This window comes from Triturus cristatus, chromosome 8, assembly GCF_964204655.1.
Source record: "Triturus cristatus chromosome 8, aTriCri1.1, whole genome shotgun sequence".
NCBI classification, from domain to species: domain Eukaryota; kingdom Metazoa; phylum Chordata; class Amphibia; order Caudata; family Salamandridae; genus Triturus; species Triturus cristatus.
Genome location: NC_140591.1, coordinates 774344490 through 774364562, shown reverse-complemented (window position 1 = coordinate 774364562; position 20073 = coordinate 774344490). Strand labels below are relative to the sequence as shown.

Genomic DNA, 20073 nt, shown 5'->3' with positions numbered 1-20073 from the left:
TCATGCACAGTGAGGCAGTACTAGTTTGACCTATTGGCATTATCCTCGTGCGGACCGCTTATATTAACTGCATTATTGTCCTCTCACAAGAACTGTACAGAATAGACTTCCATGGTTCTGCTGTGGTTGGCTCTATCCACTGCATGTCTGTTCAGTCTCATGTTACTTTATGGTATTTTTGAGTGCACGAACACCGAAGCTTCTTGGCGCTAGTTAGACCCAGCAGGAAAAGAGATGAGGAGATTATGGCATATTAAAAACCGTTTCAAAGACAATTTTTATAAAGCCTTTTTAAATAGATCCAGAGATAGTGGAGTATGACATTATGTTGGAAGTAAATTCAGTTTTTTTAGTACTGCAGTACATCCTTTCACCCAAAGAAGAGGTGCGTGTCTTGAGATACCTAAGAGTAGTTACTTGCTCCTCTGTTAATTCTTGAGGCATTGTTCAGATCCTTTACCATAGTTGCCAACCCAGCCAAGAACCAGAGCTTGTACCCTGTATCGGATAATAGCCAAGTTCACATAAGCCACAACTTCACCGCCTACTCCACTCACGCGTAAGCACAGCTTCCCGATGGCAGCGGCACAAGGAGTGCATTCCACAACTCATCGTAGATTACATGAACCACTTCCCAAAGAGGCAACACTCATAAGCACCATTACAACCAGCAGCAGATTAATGTACGGACATGTGTTCTGTACCTAGTTTGTCTTCCCTCTGTTGCGTTATGTCGCAAAATGTCGCAGTACCACCACCGCTCTGGTCAACACCACCAAAATACTTTACACCTTGGCCACTCAGGAATTCAGAATCCTTCCAACCAAGCACAGCTCCAAGGTGCAGTTTGCTACTAGTATGCCGGTACTGTTTGGCACTTTCTCAGATGTATGACGTGCTATATAAATGCAATTAAAATAGAATAGATACAACCCAGAATAGCTTTATCACAGCAAAACAAAGCGAAAAAGAACTACGTATTTCCTCATTGGCACTGATGATTATTCGGCAAACTACGGTATGATGTCAACAAAGACGGCCTGAGTCACTTATTAAAGTTGTTAAAAAATTGTGTGATCGATTCTCCACTCGCTTGTGGTACTTTTATGTAAACGTTATTTCTTCATTCTAGTGATTGTGATCTCTCAAACCATTGGTGTTAATTGTGCGGTTACTGCACATTTACAAATCATGAGACCTTACAATGTTTGCATGTTGTTGTTCATATAGAAAGTTTTGCAGCCATGGGAAAGACGTGGACGTGCTTAGGCTGACAAAGGTGATTGATTGTGAACGGAAACGGAGCGCCTGGGAAAGGGCTCCATCCAACTTTATTTGTTCATTTTAAAAATTGCACTGAAATTTGCTTTTAATGCACTGGAGAGCACCTGGGAAAGGGCTTTGATGTCTTTTTAATGTACTGTACCGATCTGCTTTTGACACTTGCATCTTCACAAATGTTATTTTAAAAAACCTGCGCACTGTACAATATTTTAACCCCTTCAGCGCGGCGCGGATTTCCACGCCACGCTGAAGATTCCGTGCGCGGGCGGGGCCATGACGTAACGGTTCCGTCATAAGCACAGCCCAACCGACGTGCATGACGGAACCGTTCCGTCAAGCGCGTCAAAGGGGTTAAATACTTCTTCTCACCTCGCATTCAGTGTCCTCCCCAGTCCAGCACGGATTGTTCCGGTTGTCTGGAGGGAGGCGCCACTGACCGGAAGTAAGACTTGACCACTTCCCTCCCTACCCCGACGGGAGGTTAGCAGTCTAGCTATCATAGTATAAAGTGCATATGCCTAGACAGACGCGCAGCGGATGCGCCGCTGGCGCGCCTTAGGCAAGCCCGTCTTCGCCCATCCGCGCCTGGACGTCGCCAGGAGCAGAAATCCCTGCAGGTCTTGCCCATACTCAGTCCAAGAAGGTGAGGTCTCTTCATACTTTATACTAGTAGAGTTGTTTGAGATCAAGAACGGCAATTCGAACAATGTAACAGCTAATAAGGCCTGCCCCACTCCTACTGAAGTAAGGGGACCTTTTTCCTGCTGCAGCTGTCAATACCAAAGCACTCTAGCCCACTCCCAGAGAACCACTACAGAAACGAAGCAGAGCAATGGCTCTGATCATGATCACATAGAAAGTACGCACTCTGCCACATCAGATAGCAGCGAAGACTGAAACTGCTTTCTGGACAATGTAAAGTCTCTGCCTAAACATGCAGCCAACATATGGGATCTGCTGTCCTCCACTAACCCCTATATAGGGTTCCTAACAGAAACTTGGACAAAACCACACTCCAAGCCAGACATAGCAGTAGCACCCTGACGGCTACCACATACAAAAACTAGATGGACCACACAGAACTGGTGGAGGAATAGCCATAATCTACAAAAACCCTGTCACTTTTTCCATTTTAGATCAAGTAAGCAATAACCAGCTGGAAATTCTGGTTTTCAGTATGAACTTACATCACAATCATAGCTGGAAAGGAGCTGTAGTATATCGCCAACCAGGAACACTAACCAACAGCTCATGGAACTCATTGCTCCACATGTTACATCTTCCAGGAATTTTCTACTTCTTGGAGATTTCAATATACATAGTGAAATCCAAGACAACCCAGAGGCTTCATCTCTTTTGACTGAACTGTCTGCACTCAATCTTACCATAATAAACCAATCCTCAACACACCAAGTTGGACATACTTTGGACATTATATTAACTAACTCTCCCAATATATACTACGTAGCTACACTTCCCCTGACATGGTCGGACCATTCTATAGTCGAGTTCCGCATTAACAGCCCCAAAGCACAGCCTGCTCCCAAATACTATCAAAACAAAAGCTACAGACACTGGCATACAATCACACCAGCAGACTTTGAAGTCACATTTTGCCCACCTCAACTCTCGGAATCAGAACACGTTGAAGTACGCCTAGCCTCCTTTAATGCCAGCCTACTAGCAACCCTAGACAGCTTAGCTCCTCTGAAACAATGCCCTACGAATACAAAACGACGCCAGACACCGTGGTACTCGGCCTCCTTGCGGCTAGAGAAAGGTTCATGCAAAAAACTCGAACACCTATGGCGACGCTCGCATGACCTTACAGATAAAGAAAAATTTAAAGATGCTCTAACTCACTACCACCGCAATTTAAAAAAAACTCAAGGAAAACTCACATCGCAACCACTCTCGAACAAGCAGGGAGCTCTCAGAAAAGCCTCTATCAAATCCTAAAAACATTCACAAATCCTAAGGCTTGCGACACGGCATTAGACCCATCCCAAACGTTGTGCGACAACATTGCTAGCTATCTGACTCAGAAAATTGATACGATCTATAATAAAATCTTCTCCACAATAAATCCTCAAACTAATCTTGAATTTGAACTTCCGCCCATCTCACCTATATCTCGTTCGCTAGAGAATTTCCCATTACTCACAACAGAATGCACAAAGCCCTTTTAAAGTGCGCAAAATCAGGTTCCTCACTTGACCTCATACCTGCGAAAATAGCCGCCACTCTGTCCAAACAACTAGCCAACCCCATTTGCGCTATTCTTAATAGCTCCCTGAAGGAAGGAGCCCTCTCTCTAGATTGGAAAGCTGCGCAGATACTTCCGATTAGAAAGAATCCCAAAATCTCAATGGAAGACTTAACCAATTATCGACCCATCTCTCTCCTTCCCCTCCACACTAAAATCTTAGCAAAACACATCAATATACACCTCTCCAACTTTATGGAATCTACTAACTGCCTAGACTCCTCACAATCCGGATTCCGTCCCAGATACAGCACAGAATCCACTCTTGTAGCAGTCACGGACAACATTAGGATGCTGTTGGATAAGGGTCAGGCGGTGCTTCTTGTGCTGCTTGACATTTCCGCAGCATTCAGCACCATCTCCAACCAAATTCTACTCAGAAGATTGGGTGATATAGGCATCACAGGAAATGCACTGAAATGGCTGTCCAACTTTTTGTCCGACAGAACACAGACCGTTAACCTAGGTCCATATCATTCTAAGACCACCAAGATGACCAAGGGAGTAACACAGGGCTCAAGCCTGAGCCCAACCCAGTTCAACATTTACGTCACTCCCCTGGCGAGACTGTTGAGGAAATTGGGATTTATCCCCATATCATACGCAGATGACACCCAGTTACTCCTCTCACTTGACAAATCCAGCCCCAATACTTAAAGCGCCTTCGGTGAAGGAATGAAGACCATAGCGGAATGGATGAAAATGTATTTTCTCCAACTCAATGCTGCTAAGTCAGAGATGATGTTATTTTGCAATGCCACTGTAAAATGGTCCCCTTGCTACTGGCCAGAGGAATTGGGTCCTACCCCATGTCCAAAACAAGTGGTAAAAAACCTTGGAGTCAGATTAGATCATAAACTTACGCTGAGAGACCATGTCTCTTCTACCGTCGGAGCTTGCTTCCATAGCCTCAGCATACTCCGAAGAGTCTTCCCTTTCCTGCCAATATCTTCCGGAAAAACCTTGATCCAGGCACTAATCTTAAGTCTCTTGGATTACTGTAACTCGCTGTTGATCTCAGCCAACAAAAGTGCCATAAACAGACTCCAGGTTGTCCAGAACACAGCGGCCCGACTGGTAACCAACGCCCCCCAAGAACTGCCTCCCTCCCTTTGCCTCATAAATTAAATTGGTTACCCATAAGAAAAAGGATTCAATTTAAAATATGCTGTGTGGCACACAAAGCCGTAAACCGATCTGGCCCCAGCTACCTAAATGATATATTTGTTAACTATATGCCCTCCAGACCCCTCCGCTCCGGAGCCAAAGCCCTGTTACTAGTCCCGCGCTTTAAAAAATCCCGCCAAGGTGGTAAGGCTTTCTACCATCTTGCCCCACTCTACTGGAACAAACTCCCCTTACACCTGCATCAATGCACGGATTACCTGGTTTGCAGGAAAATGCTGAAAACATCGCTGTTCTAATCATTTCTCCTCAGCACTCCTAGGTGGTCTTAGCGCTGAGATTCCCTTATGGGGTGATTCACACGCTCTATAAGCACATAAAGATAAAGAGAGTTACTTATTTCACATGACACTTCTTGTCCAAGACCAATCATGTTTATTATAGGTTGGGTGCTAGCCTTGCTTGTCCGGACTGTGCAAAGATAGAATAAGTTGCACCTGCTGAGCAGAACAAATCTAAAAGAAAAAGTATTAAATGGTAATGTAATTCAAGAAAAACTAAATTTTCAAATCATATAGTGTCAGTCACCTAGGTAATGTCTGCAAATGTCCTTAATATTGTCTCAAAATTGAGTATTGCTGACACATTTTACGTCACTTCATCCGAGCTTAACAATAGAATCCAAATATTACAATATTCCACATGAAAACGCTATCTCCCGATATTATTAAAGTGTATTCTATATTAATAGAGTTGTGTGGCAACAATGTTGTAGTATTTCAGTGCGAAAGCTTATTGTATGTATGCAGTATCTCTAAAGTATCTTTACAGCAATTTCCTGCTAATTTCTTACCAAATGCCCTTCTTGGTTAGCTTGGACCAGCCAGCTTAGCTGGAGTGTATTGTTTCTCCGGTAATACGGACAACAGTACAGTGTTGGCCTGAGCCAAGATAGAACAGAGCTACCCGATAATTGTCACTGAGGCACCATGTTCTAGTCTTGGAGCCGTAGTTGAGGAAATCAGTACATTCTGAGAGTTGTAGTCTTCATTCATTTCCAAGAACTAAAAGCTCTCGCACACCTGAAAACAGTAATTTCTAATACAAAAGCCCAGGGTTGGTAAAGTTTTTTTAAAAACTTTATTTGTAGTTTTTCCACACAAAGACAAAAATACATTTCGGTCAGGAGATATACAACTCAACACGTACTTAGATCTATTGGGTACACGTACAACACCGCATAGCTGTAAGTTCAAGTTAGTCTCTCGTAAGCAAAGAGGATATCTTAACAGCATTAGACTCATCATGGGGTTCAACATGACCGTCCCCCCTACGTTCTGGAGCCCGCCATCCTAATGTATTGTGCGAGCCTCCGCCAAGCGGGAAAGTCAAAGGTCAACATATGTGTGAGGTGGCAAGGGGAGCGACATCCCCAACTCCCACCTGAGAACCCTCTGTATGGGCCAACAGATGGCGTTTGAGTGGGTCCCAAATGTCATGGGGTCTTGAGGCCCTGGGTAGTGTCTCCGCATACTTTGTAAGTTGGTCCTGGCAATATGTCATGTCTTGCAACCATTCCTTAAACTTGGGGGCTCGCCCCCTCCCCCATCTACACGCTACTCTGCGCTTAGCCAGCAGCAAGGAGATCATAACATATACAGGGGTGATCTCCTTCTGTTCGAATCATGCGATACAGGTTAGACACCAAGTGCCCAAGGGTCCTGCTCTGCAGCATGTGTTGCATTGGCTTGAGAGAGACCGGCTCCCGCGGGAAGCTCGGGAAAATGGCCCTTAGTCCCTGCCGCAGCCGTATATATAGGAACATCTCTAACGGTGTTGGCTGTATGGCACCAAAGAATTGAGCGGAGGTGCAAAAGGTCCCATTGCAGAACAATGCTCCCCAAGTCTGTTTGTGTACCCGAGCGCATAGCTGCCGAAAACCTGTCTCCTGCAGCAGCGATAATTCCGAAGGTATGTCAGGGGCAAGGCCACGGAATAGACATACGGCTGTTATTGTACTCGTGATTGTTGGGAGTTCCACACTACGAGGGCGAGGTTGTTCATAAATCACCCCATCCAGGGGTATCGGATCCGCCAGCCAGTGCTCCGCCACCACCTGCGGCATGCAAGCTGGTGGGTTCACCCAGTAGTATAAGTAATGGGCCTGGGCACATGTGTGATACAATTCAAAGTCCGGGATATCAAAACCACCCTGCGCTACAGGCCTCGTAAGCGTCGCCCACTGAACTCTCGGCTTCCTACCGCCCCTGAATAGGCGCACCAGTTCAGACTGCAGCGTTTAAAAAAAGGCTCGTCCCGGGTAATAGGGGAGGTTTAGAAACCAATATAAAAATTGCGGCAAGATCACCATCTTAATCAGCGAAGCCCTACCCGCCATTGTCAGCGGCAGGGTGATCCATCGTGTAATATTTGAGGCAAGCCGGCTCACGGCCGTTCCATAGTTGAGGCGGATCATTTCGTCCCTATCCCCAGAAATCCGGATGCCCAAATATCTCAAATCCGAGTCACACCATGTTAGCGGGTAGTCAAGGGGGAACCTGTGCACCGCCGGCGTCAGGGGCCATAGCTGCGACTTCTCCCAGTTTATGGATATACCAGAGAGTTTTCCAAATACTATGAATTCGCGCAGTAGCGGGTTCAGATTACTTTGAGGGTCTCTAACGTACAGCGTCAAGTCATCAGCATATAACGAGATTAGTATTTGTCTCAGAGGGCATCGAAGCGCTCTGTCGTTATGATGTTGCCGCAGCCTGCATGCCAGGGGCTCAACCGCTAGTGCGAAGAGTAGAGGGGATAAAGGACATCCCTGTCTGGTCCCTCTAGTAATAGAGACCGCAGTTGAGACCCGGCCATTAATGGACACTCTAGCCGTGGGTTGCTGATAAAGTAGTCGTATCCAGGAGATGAATCCCAAGGGAAAACCCATACGGCCCAGGATCCCAAACAGGTAATCCCATTCTACCGAGTCGAACGCTTTTGTGGCGTCGAGGAATATTGCAGCTATTGGTAGCTCAGGTGCCACGTTCTGCATTATTGAGAACAATGTGCGGAGGTTATGGGAGGTCGCCCTCCCAGGGATAAATCCTGCCTGGTCTGGCAGCACCAATTTGTCTATCAAGAGAAGTACCCGGTTTGCAATAAGCTTCGCCAATATTTTAGTGTCACAGTTCAGAAGCGACAAGGGTCTATAAGAGTCGCAGAGCGTGCGCTCCTTGCCTGCTTTCAGGATAGATATAATCAAAGCTTCTGGTGATCCTCCAATCATCCCAGTGCCACTTCCCCTAAGAAGGACTCAAGCTCCAGGGTATCCCCGCGCTGTGTAGCGTACAATTTAGTATAGTGAGCCATGAAGGCGGCCTGTATGTCTGCTGTATTCCTATGCGCATCCCCTGTTCCACCCATTATCTCAAGAATAGAGGTGGAGCCCTTGGGTTTTCTGATCATGTCCGCTAGCATTCTCCCTGGTCGTTCCCCTTCCCCGTATCTCCGGGCCTGCCAGTATTTTCCCATAAACCTTGCCTCACGATTCGCCTCGTCTACATATTCCGATAATTGCTCTCTAAATTCGATTGTAGCCTGTCCTCCATCTCCCTCTGACATGTGTATCTCTAGCGCCCTCAATTTCTCTTCCAGTTTCTGGAGTCGTCCCCTAATATCCCGCAGCACTCCGAAACTTTTGGAAATACAAACCCCTCTTATTTGTGACCTTGAAGGCCTCCCATATTATGGCGATCGACTCTACAGAGCCCCTGTTTCTCTGGAAGAAGCCTTGGATCTCCGCCTCCAGTTCCGTACGGAAGACCTCATCCAGCAATGCCGCAGGCTGAAGTCGCCAAATAGGACGCGACCCTCCATCTCCCAGTATATCAATCCTTAAATGCACTGGCGAGTGATCAGAGTATGTGCGTGCCAGGGTTGGTAAAGTTGTGTTCTGTTGACATGGAGTCATCCTGTAGCTTTTTGAAGTATTAGAACGCTGGTAAATGGTAATCTCAGACCTATGTTGAAAACTATTGAGGCTTCATCAATCAACAGCTAAGAAAGAATACCAGAAAAAAACATTGAATTAAATTAAAATGTGATTTCTTTCTTATTCAAGGAACTTCTTAACCAATTGCGTGCAGTTTTTGATCAAATCATCGAATTTCAGAATGCTCAAGATACTATGTATAGAGCTGCTTTGGAAGAGCTTCAACTGCGGTTACAATTTGAGGAGAGGAAGAAAGTGCGCGAAACTGAGGTACAGGTCATTGAGGTTTAATATCTGTTTGATAATTAAGGGTAAACTATGAAAATGTAAAACTGTTCTTAGTATGTGCACTAGCTGGTAAAAAGTATACTTCATTCTTAAATGGTCCAGAAAAAACTAGGAGAATGTATGCATGTGGTAAAGTATTGGTTGTAATGCATTATTCTTAACAGTAATATAAATATGTACACGTCACCTGTCTTATGGGTATGTAGATTTGTATCTAAAGGTGTCCCTGACTGTTGTAAACGGCTAAAGTATTTTTCCCACTCCTTTAATGGGTGTTTATGGGGCAACGCTGCAGCTACAAAGCAGACCCTCAGATGGTCTCAAAACGAACGCATTTGCTCGCTCAATGCATTCCACTTTCTGAAAGTTAAATACTCTAGTTGTTGATTTGTCTTGTCCTAAATGCCTAAAATGGTCTTCCCCAACGTATTTGCATTCCTTGCAGGCTGGACATTTTCATACTGTTCAGTTTACAATGAGTTTATCTGGAAAATTACTGTATTTATGCACTACCAAAGGTTATTTAGCAGCTTCATTTGCTTGTTTGTTTTGCCCTGACCACGGTTCTTTCTTTAAATTTCACGTGGTCTTGAGTTTTTTGTGCTTTACAGAATAGGTTGTCTGTCTCCTTTTCCACTTGGCATCTAAATCTCGTTCTTACATTTCTGATGGAGCATCTGTCTGAGCCCCTTAATTCTTGCCAATGTAAGTTTTTGTTATTTAACCCAATTGTTTGCTTGTCATGACCTTGACCAGAAGTGTGGGTAATCTTTAGGTTTCTTCCATTTTTTCTAAGGAAAGAGTTGCCCTTGGGGTTGAATCTTCTTTCCACCTAGAGAATATCTTTAATCTTGGGTAATGTAATTACCTTCCTTTTTACCTGAACCCCAATTTTCCTAAAGATGAGTAAAAGTGACCTAGGCTTAAGCTAAGGTCCATTATCCATTTTGGTCTAAGGAGTTCACGATTGTTATTCTTTGTAGGTTTAAAACAAATGTTTTGTCATTTATTGACAGATACCATTTGGTCATGTGTGAGCATACATCTGTGACTGTGTGAGAAGTTGGGTTGTTGGTTGACTGGGGTGGGAGCCCTAGTCAAGCAGCAGCTACAATACTGATCAGGGTAAGGCACAAGCAAACCCTAAATTAGGCTTAATTTAGAGGCAATGTGTGGAGTATTTGTGCAACACTTCAAACAGTAGCACAGTGAAAACACCACACAAAAAGATCCCAAATCAAGTTAGAAAATAGAGCAACATTTAATAAATACAGTAACTCCAAAACGACAAACATCCAATCAGTAGAACTTGAGTTCTACAATTTTGAAGATTAAAGTATAAAATCACACCAAAAAGCATAATGCACCAATCTGTGATATTTGATCACAATGGACCGGGTCAAAGTCACACTTTAAGGCTAACCACTGTGGAGTGTAGGTCGGATACAGACACCAGGTTAGGCCTGTTGAAGTTTACCTTCTCAAGCTCGTGCCAAGAGTCCTGTTGAAGAGGACCGCGAGGAGCAGGGAGAGCACTGCAGGAGGCTGTCAGCAAAGCGCGAGGCGCGGGCAGGCGTCGTGGATGTTGCTGAAGCTTCGCAGTGGCAGTTCCCCCGAGTTGGCGATGCTGCAGTGCGGAGAGTCGGGCTTACGGAGCTTCGCACCAACTTGCAGTGCAAGTGGTGAGGTCTTGGTACGAACGGGGCCATAAGCGGTCGCAATGAGTCCGAAAGCTTAGTTTCAGTGCCCTCGAGCCACACCAAGGCTCCAGGTCCTGAGAGGCACCACTTGGTGATCAGGAACTCGCTGAAGCTGCATCCAGGGGCTTGTGCAGGATGTTTAAGAGCCTTTTATGTCCCTGAGGTTCAGATCAGGAGTCCAGCATACTAGCCCTTGGAGTCACTCTGGGGTCCTGGGTTCAAGATGAAGTTGCAGGCAGAGTTTTTCCTCCCCAGGCAAGAGGGCAGCAGGTCAGCACAGCAGGGCAGCAGTTCCTTCAGAACACCAGTCATTCTTCCTGTCACAGTATGTACAGGTCCAGCAGTGTACTGAAGAGTATATGTCTGAGGTCTTTGTTTAAATGCACAGGTGTCTCTTTGAAGCGGGGAGAAGCGTCTAGAGACATGATTATAAGGTGCACAGGCACTCTGCCTTCCTGGTCTTGGCTTCAGACTAGCTACAGGAGATATGCAACCCTTTGTGTGGGGACAGGACACGGTCTATTCAAGTGTAAGTGAAGCTGAGCCCTGCCCCTCCCTCCTATCCTGCCAGTGATGGCCTATCTAGTCACACCTAAGCTCCATTGTATGTGGCTTTCGAGGAGGAATACACAGTCACCCACACCCAGTCATGTGACCCAGACAGCCTGCATGCACCAAATGGCTGAGGCAAGAAAAAGTCCACTTTCTAAAAGTGGTATTTTCAGAATTGCAATTTAAAATCTGACTCACCATAATTTACAAATTTAAATTGTGATTCCGGAGACACCAAACATAAAGGGGTGACCTGTTCCCATTTGGAAATTACACTTGCAAAATGTACTAAGGTAATTCCAATGTTATCGTGTTGGAGAGGTATGCCTTGCAGTTCTGAAAAACAAATTTAAGAGTTTTTCACTACCAGAACATGTGAAATGCAAAAGTAAATGGCCAACGTTTTAAAATGCGTTGCACCCTGCCCTCTGGGCTGTCCAGGGTCTACCCTAGGGGTGACTTATATGTATTAACAAGGAATGTTTGATCCCGATAAAAAGGTTTTTTTGCCAGGTCAGCATGGCAGTTTAAAATTGCACACACAGACTCTGCAATGGCAGGCCGGAGACATGTTTGAATGGCTACTTAAGTGGGTGGCACAATCATTACAGCAGGCCCACTTGTAGTGCCACTTTACTAAGGACTTATAAGTAAATTAAATATGCCAGTTGGGTATAAGCCAATGTGACCACAAGCTCTTTAGCTCTGGTTAGCTGTGGTAAAGCGTGTAGAATCCTAAGGCCAGTAAAAATGAAGTCTGCTAAACAGGAAGTCTGAAAACAAACATTTAGGGGAAAACCACGCCAAGAATGCCAGGTCTAACAGACCGCATCATACATATGCTATTGAAGCAGAATGTTTGCAAGCCATAATTTGTCATGCAGTCCAAGATGAACTTATCTAATTATGAATAATGCAGTGTGTTCAAAAGTGAGAACGTAACATAGCAGCATAGCTTCTGGTACCATCAACAGGAGACTATGTCAAATCAATTAGGCAATTGCCATAGATCAAATAAGCTGCATCAGTGGCTTAGCATTTGCTTTTGATTATTATATGTAGCATATCTAATTCAGGCTGGCTTCCTTCTAGTTTTAATAGCCTCCTTACTGTCCCAAATAACTCATTGTCTCCCTCCTTACGGTTGCAGTATAGAGTAATTTTCAGGGTTGGTGTATTGTATCAGCATCAATTAACCTTGATGTGAGTGGGAGCTGTGTAACCATAGTAGCAGTTCTGCACGTTTAGCTAGAAGTAGCAGCATTGTACCAAGTCTCCACAGCGAAGCAGGCAAGTCCTGGACAAAGTCCAGTAGAACCATTAGCTTATTTTTACACCTCCCTTAAAAATGATTAAAACCTAAAAAATAAGGTTAGATTGTGCACCCTTATAGTGTCTACTTGCTTCTGCCCAAATAAGTGTCCTTCCTTTGCCATGGGCATTCATCAGGACAGTTCCCCATTCGCGGAGTCCTAACCACTAGAATATCAGATTCTAAGCTGTGATGCTAGAAAATGAAGCAATACTACTAAAATGCACCTTACTTTGTTTACTGGTGTACATCCAAGTGAGTTACCCTTCCTCCTCTGGTTACCTGAACCTGAAATGCAACAGAAGAAAGAGAAATTGATCATTTAAAATACATCCTCATATATATTTCTTAATGTTTGTCTCTTTTGCCGTGCCTGAAAGTATATTTACTATTATACCTAAGAATGTAAGGGTTGGTAATCACCATGTATTGAAACTAAATCTACCTATGAATTTCTCATCTGATTTAAAAAAAGAAATGCACCACATGGCCATTGGCCCTTTGGCAATACAAGCTGTCATGCATACACACAAACACACTGGTGCTAACCCTGTCTGACCAGTATTGAAACTGCTAAATGTCACTCTGCTGAGTCTAGGACACCTAGTTGGATACTGCTGGCCAAACATGAAGCACTGTTAGTATGGACCAACTAGCGAGAGAGCATGGGCAGTAGACGGGTTTTACCTTGTTTGCGTATTGCTGCTCCCTTCTTTCTCCCTTAGAATAAGATCGCTGTTATACTGCCAACATCAACTACATTTTAAATAGGGAGAGAGCAGACAGAGCTGAATTATGAGCAAGGCTGCCTATTTGGTGCATGTGACATAGTGTTTTAGACACACAGTGTGACCTATCGGTGTCATGGTAACCACCACAGGATGCATTACAATAGAGAAATTGTTTTTCTTCGGACTATGCCGATAAAAGTGGTATTTTCAAACACAGAATGTTAAAACCAACTTCACTAAAAGATATATTTTATTATTCTGAGTTCAAGTATACTAAATTCGTTTTTCTACCATGTTCCCTGGGTCAGTTAGCATTATAAGATGTTATAATCAAACTGCCCATTATGGCCTATTGGGGACAGGTAGCCTTGCAATAGTAAAAAAACGAAATAGGCTGTAATTCACTATCAGGACATGCTACACACACCAGGGCATGTCCTACCTTTCACATACAATGCACCATGCCCATGCGGGTACATTGGTCCTACCTTAGGGGTGACTAACATGTAGGAAAGGGAAGGTTTAGGGACTGGCAAGTGTGTGCACTTGCCAAATCGACATGGCAGTCCCTGACTGCACACAGACTCTGCAATGGCAGGCCAGAGTTGCACTTTACGGGCTGTTTGAGTGGGTGGCACAATCCAGTGCTGCAGCCCACCAAAAGTCTTTGATTTATGTGCCCTGGCACTCGCAGTGCACTTTACTAGGGACTGACACCTAAATCAAATAGGTCAATAATGGAAACGCCAATCCATAATACATTTTACTACAGGAGCACTTGCACTTTACCACTGATCAGCAGTGAGAAAAGTGCGCAGAATCATTACACCAGCAATAACAGAGTCCAAACCGGGAGGTCAGAAAGCAAAAACTCAGGGGAAACACGCCAAAAGATGCCAAGTCTAACACAAACCTTGAAGACAGATTTCCTCATTGCGATCATGGCAGCTGGTTTCATGAGTGAGCTAAAAGCACTCTGTCCAGCAGCTGTACGCCACCACCTTTCCGGACAAGCTAGTACTTGGGATCAAAGCGGAGTTCCTCACAAAAGTTGCCATGGCTCTCCACAACTGGTGGCCTATCACCTGATGGTGCTCTTTGATCATCATCAGTCCAAGGGGGAGGAAAGACTGCTTCGATTAATCAGCTGGAGAGCTCTGTCTGAGCGTCTATGTTGATCGCCCCAGGGACCATCGAGCAGACATTCAACTCTTAGTTGGGTTCTCTGGCTCAGGCTGTGAAGAAACAGACCATCTCTAGATAGATTGACCTTTGTATAAAGATCTGTTACAGATTGGTCGAGAAACCACCTCTGGAATGTCTCAGGGCTCATTTGGTACAAAAGGGGGTGGTGATGGACGGAGCATCAGAACAAATCAAACACTCACACCCAGTCAACAGATCTGGGTTTGATCCATCACCGTTCTTTATCCCACTCTGCCACCCCAGGTCAGACATGGCCATGTGCAAATCATTCTGACCCTGTGCCTCATGGGAACAGTCCAGCCCGAACTGCCAAGCCATGCCTTCCCTGGACCAGAAACAAGCTTCCTAGGACCGGTTTCTGGCATTTCAGCCGTCTTCAGCCAGGCTTGCTTGAATCCAGTGGCAAAGTGAGCAAGGGACTCGCGTCTGAGCATACCCTGCCAACTTATGGCGAACAAAGCGGTACAAAAGGGGGTCAAGACTGATTTGCATATGGCTTGGTTCAAACTGGAATGGCATGGTGAGCAAAAAAACGATGGATTTAGGCCCAGATCTCTGTACTGGGGGTAAATGTATGACATTGTTCTGCATTCTGTCCATCAACTGTAGTTTTTGCATTTTTCAGCCCGAGTGGGACGGGTATGCCTAGACGTAGGTCCCGTGCTCTCCATGCCACTGGAATCAAGCTATCCTGGCTAAGGAGGGGTGAAACCCCGAAACCGGTCCTAGGATGCTTGTTTCCAGTCCAGGGAGGACCTGGCTTGGCAGTTCGGGCTGGACTGTTCCCATGAGGCACAGGGTCAAGACTGATTTGCATATGGCTTGGTTCAAACTGGAATGGCATGGTGAGCAAAAAAACGATGGATTTAGGTCCAGATCTCTGTACTGGGGTGAATGTATGACATTGTTCTGCATTCTGTCCATCAACTGTAGTTTTTGCATCAGGGCTCATTTGACCAGAGCCAAAGCTTCAATCTCCGAGCTGGCACATGGATTGCCTGTCTTGGACATCTGCCAGACCCGGACGTGGGTGTCAGTTCCAAGTTTATGAAGCACTACTGACTCAATAGCTGGTTCTGGCAGAAAGGACATTTTGCCTGTTTACGCCTGCAGGACCTTTTTGGTCTGAGCAGTTCTACAGACCCACCACATGGGGTGGTCCTGCTTTGGTTATCTATTCCCAAAGTGAGTAAGCCACAGTTGGAAGTATCCATCAGAACAACAAGTTACTTACCTTCAGTAACACTCTATCTGAAAGAAACCCGTTAGTTAGATTCCTTACCTTAGAATATCCCCAGGCTGGATCTGGAAAGATTTTTCGTCAGACATACATTTGTCCGAGTACTTAGACGCCGCCCTCGCGCGCTGACGTCAGTTCTTCTTTTTTCCGCGTCAGTAAGCGCAGATTCGGGGAAGAGCATACCCTTTAGTCACTTTTTGAACTTTTTTGGTTCATCTTTCGAGTCGACCTCGACTCCTGGTGCCGGTAGGGATGCCCGGCTTCAAGCCGTGCAACGCCTGTCACCGACTGATGACGGTTACGGATCACCACCGTCGGTGTCTCTACTGCCTTGGAGCCGACCATGATGCAGAGTCGTGCCCGACTGCCGGGCCTTGACATCGAAGGCTAGGTGGGAGCGGTCCCGCAAGCTCCTCGAGGTCCGGCAGTCGGCTCCGCGCCTCTAGAGGTCCCGGTCGAGTAGGAGGTCAAGGGACCGGTCGCGGAGCCGTAGCCATCACCGCTCGTCGGGCTCGAAGTCCTCGCATTCAGGTAAGTCGAGGCACAGTAAAAAGAAGTCGAAGAAGCAACATCGCTCTTCTGACTCCCCTCGCCGGTCGCGCGACTCGGCTGAGGGTTTGGGTGGCACCAACCGCACGGCTCCATCGGAGCCGCAGGAGTCTTATCCGGCCCCATACCCTCCGGTCCCTGGGCCTAATGCGACTCCGGGCGAGATCCGGGACATCCTCGTGGCCATGAGGAGTCTCGCTCCGCCGTCGGGGCCTGCCAGCGTGCCTTTGGGCCCCGCAGGTCCGACTGGGAGGCCTAGCGAGCCGGGGGCTCCGGTATCAAATTCGGTCCTGATGCCACAGGCCCCAGTGGGATCCAGGCCTGGATCCCGGTCGATGCCGGTTGACCTTACGACCCCTATGGTGCCGCCCCCAGCGCCATCTTCAGACTTCGTCCCAGTTTCAGTCCGGGTCCGGCGTCGGAGCGGCGCCGTCTCCGGCGCAGATGGATGAGCGATTCATGTACCGCCCGGCTCCGTCCTTTCAACCTGTCTACCAGGAGTTGGATGACTGGGACAACTGGGAGGGGTCTGAGGACCCTCTGACACATCAGTGCCAGTTTGATCAGGATTGGGCAGAAGAGCTGGGGGATGCCAGTGGTCTCGACACCTCCCCTGCCACTGGCTTCATCTCTCCTCCCTCCGTGGCTACGGAGGAGGGTGCCACCTATTCTGTGGTGCTGCGCAGGGCTGCCGAAGCCCTTCATCTGGAGCTCCCTGCAGTGGCCTTGTGGACTAACCTCCTCACTGAAGTGCTTCAACCGCCAGTAAGCTCTTCGGAACCTCTACTGCAGTTCAATGAAGCACTGACTGACGTCCTGATGGGCACCTGATCCAAGCCCTCCACAGTGCATCCTGTGGACCGGAACGTGGCCCGGCGCCACCGCCCTGCACCGGGCGACCCCAGCTTTCTGTCAGTGCACCCCACCCCTGAGAGCCTGGTTATCCAGGCCTCTACGTCACAGACCGCCTTACCGTCTGCTCCTCCGGATCGGGAATCCAAAAGGTTGGAACAGTTTGGGAAGAAGCGGTTTTCCTCCCTCAGTCTGGGGTTGCGGTCTATCAACACCGCATGCCTTTTGGACCGTTACACCCACTCCTTGTGGGATACGGTGGCGGACGTGCTGCCCCAGTGTCCGGAGGAGGCCAGGACATGGCTTGCCCAGGCTCTTGCTGAGGGGCGGGATGCAGCACGGTACTCGATTCGATGTGGGCTTGACACCACGGACTCGCTAGGTAGGGCGATTGCGACGTTGTTGGCGATTCGTCGCCACGCCTGGCTGAGATCCACTAATTTCTCCGGGGATGTCCAGAGCACCCTCATGGACATGCCCTTCGATGGCCGTCGCCTTTTTGGCGACAAAGCGGATAGTGCGCTGGAGCGCTTTAAGGACTCCAGGGCTACGGCCAAGTCCTTGGGCCTCTCAACCCGCACCCGCAATCTTCCGCTTTTCGCCCCTTTCGTGGCCAAGGAAGGGGCGGCCCACACGTCCATCTAGCCACAGGCCTCGGAACCAGCCTGAACGCGGACGTGGATTCCGCCGAGGCGGAGCAGGGGGACAGAGAGCCGGTCAGCCCACATCTGCTCCAGCAGCATCTGCCTCAAAGCCTTCCTAGACCATTCAGGCCCATTCCACGCCAGTGGCAGGCAGAGTTTGCCATCACCTGCTCCACTGGCGTACCATCACGTCAGACAGGTGGGTGCTGCAAATCGTCCGAAGGGGCTACTCCCTGCCCTTCGAGGCGACCCCTCCAGCCATGCCCCCGTAGTACCACCGCATATCAGGGGATCACTTGCAACTTCTGCAGGAGGAAGTTACGGCCCTCTTGGCCGAGGGGGCCATTGAGCGCATTCCTGGCCCAGAAGTAGGTCATGGTTGTTACTCCCACTACTTTCTGGTTCCCAAGAAGGGCAAAGGGGGCCTACGCCCTATCTTGGACCTCAGGAGCGTCAACGCCTTCCTCCGGAAGGAGAAGTTCAAGATGCTCACCTTAGCTCAGGTTCTGACTGCTCTAGACCCTGGAGACTGGATGGTAGCATTGGGCTGCCAGGACGCATATTTCCACATCCCCGTCCTGCCGGCCCACCGGTTCACGGTAGGCCACGAGCACTTTCAGTTTACCGTGCTCCCCTTCGGCCTCACCAGTGCCCCTCGGGTGTTCACGAAAGTGATGGCGGTGGTCGCAGCTCATCTCAGCAGATATGGGGTTCCAGTCTTCCCCTATCTCAACGACTGATTGTTGAAGGTGGGCTCGCCCCAGGCAGTCGTCTCCCACTTCCAGACTACGGCCGACCTCCTGCATTTGCTGGGGTTCTCCATCAACGTGCCAAAGTCGCATCTGAGTCCCTCCCAGAAGCTCCTTTTCATTGGAGCGGTTCTTGACTCAGCGCCGTTTCAGGTCTATCCTCCGGAACAGCGGGTTCGGGATATTCAGGCTCTGATTCCGATCTTTCAGCCTTTATCCCGAGTTTCGGTCAGGTTGGTGCTGCAGCTGCTGGGTCTGATGGCTTCCTGCATCCTGCTGGTACATCATGCCAGGTGGCGGATGCGGGCTCTGCAGTGGGACCTGAAGTTCCAGTGGGCTCAACATCGGGGCAACCTGTCCGACCACGTCCTGATCTCGGAGGGCACTGCAAGACAGTTGCAGTGGTGTCTCACGGACTGCGATTGGGTCAGTGGCAGATCCCTCTCCCTACCCCAACCGGAGCATGTGGTGGTGACGGATGCGTCCCTCTTGGGATGGGGGGGGCCACATGGGAGAGGCGGAGATCAGAGGACTCTGGTATCTGGCGGAGTCTCGGCTCCATATCAACCTATTGGAGCTGCGGGCGATCCGGCTTGCACTGAAGGCATTCCTTCCCTCTGTACGGGGAAGTGCAGTGCAGGTGTTCATGGACAACACCACCGCCATGCGGTATTGCAACAAACAGGGCGGAGTGGGGTCGTGGACCCTTTGTCAGGAGGCTCTGCGCCTCTGGACATGGCTGGAACATCAGGGCATCACCCTGGTGGTTCAACACCTGGCGGGCTCTTTGAACGCCAGAGCGGACAAACTCAGCCGCCGGTGTATGATGGATCACGAATGGCGTCTGAACTCTGATGTGGCGCAAGGCCTCTTTCGGCAGTGGCGAGAACCTTGGTTAGATCTATTCGCCTCGAAGAGAACGCGCAATGTCATCAGTTCTGCGCATTGGAATTTCCAGGGCGGCACTCGCTCGGAGGCGCTTTTCGTCGCGAGTGAAGTTGCGGTCTGTTGTACGCCTTTCCTCCTATACCACTTCTGCACAGAGGGCTGAAGAAGATCAGGCGCGACCGGGCCCCAGTCATCCTTGTGGCTCTGGATTGGGCACGAAGATACTGGTATCCCGAGCTACTCAGTCTGTCAATCGATCCCCTATTCAACTGCCTCTTCAGGAGGACCTTCTGTCACAGCAGCAGGGGACGGTGCTCCACCCGAACCTGTCCAGCCTCCACCTCCATGCGTGGAGATTGAGCGGCGACAGTTGATGCCATTTTACTTGCCTTCTGAAGTCTGTGATGTCATTCTGGCAGCCAGGCGTCTCTCCACTAAAACGATATACGCCTGCAGGTGGAACAAATTTGTGGCATGGTGCACAGCAAAGGCTGTGGATCCCCTTTCCGCCCCTCTTTCTGAAGTTCTCCTCTTTCTTCTTTCCCTGGCCCAGCAGGGCTCCGCTCTGGGCACCCTCAAAGGATATCTTTCAGCTGTTTCTACCTTCTTACGGCTTCCTGATCAGCCTTCTCTTTTCAAGTCCCCTGTTGTTGCTAGATTCTTTAAAGGCATTACTCATATGTTTCCTCCTGTCCC

At 48.1% G+C, this 20073-nt stretch overlaps 1 protein-coding gene across 1 annotated transcript in view; it reads left to right on the top strand.

Annotated features, from left to right (window-relative positions):
• Positions 1-20073, top strand: part of TUBGCP3 (tubulin gamma complex component 3) — a 370876-nt gene that overhangs the window by 332617 nt on the left and 18186 nt on the right. Inside the window, exon 20 of the mRNA XM_085622213.1 lies at positions 8796-8936. Coding sequence (XP_085478339.1) covers positions 8796-8936 — 141 coding nt within the window. The remainder of the gene's footprint in view (positions 1-8795; positions 8937-20073) is intronic.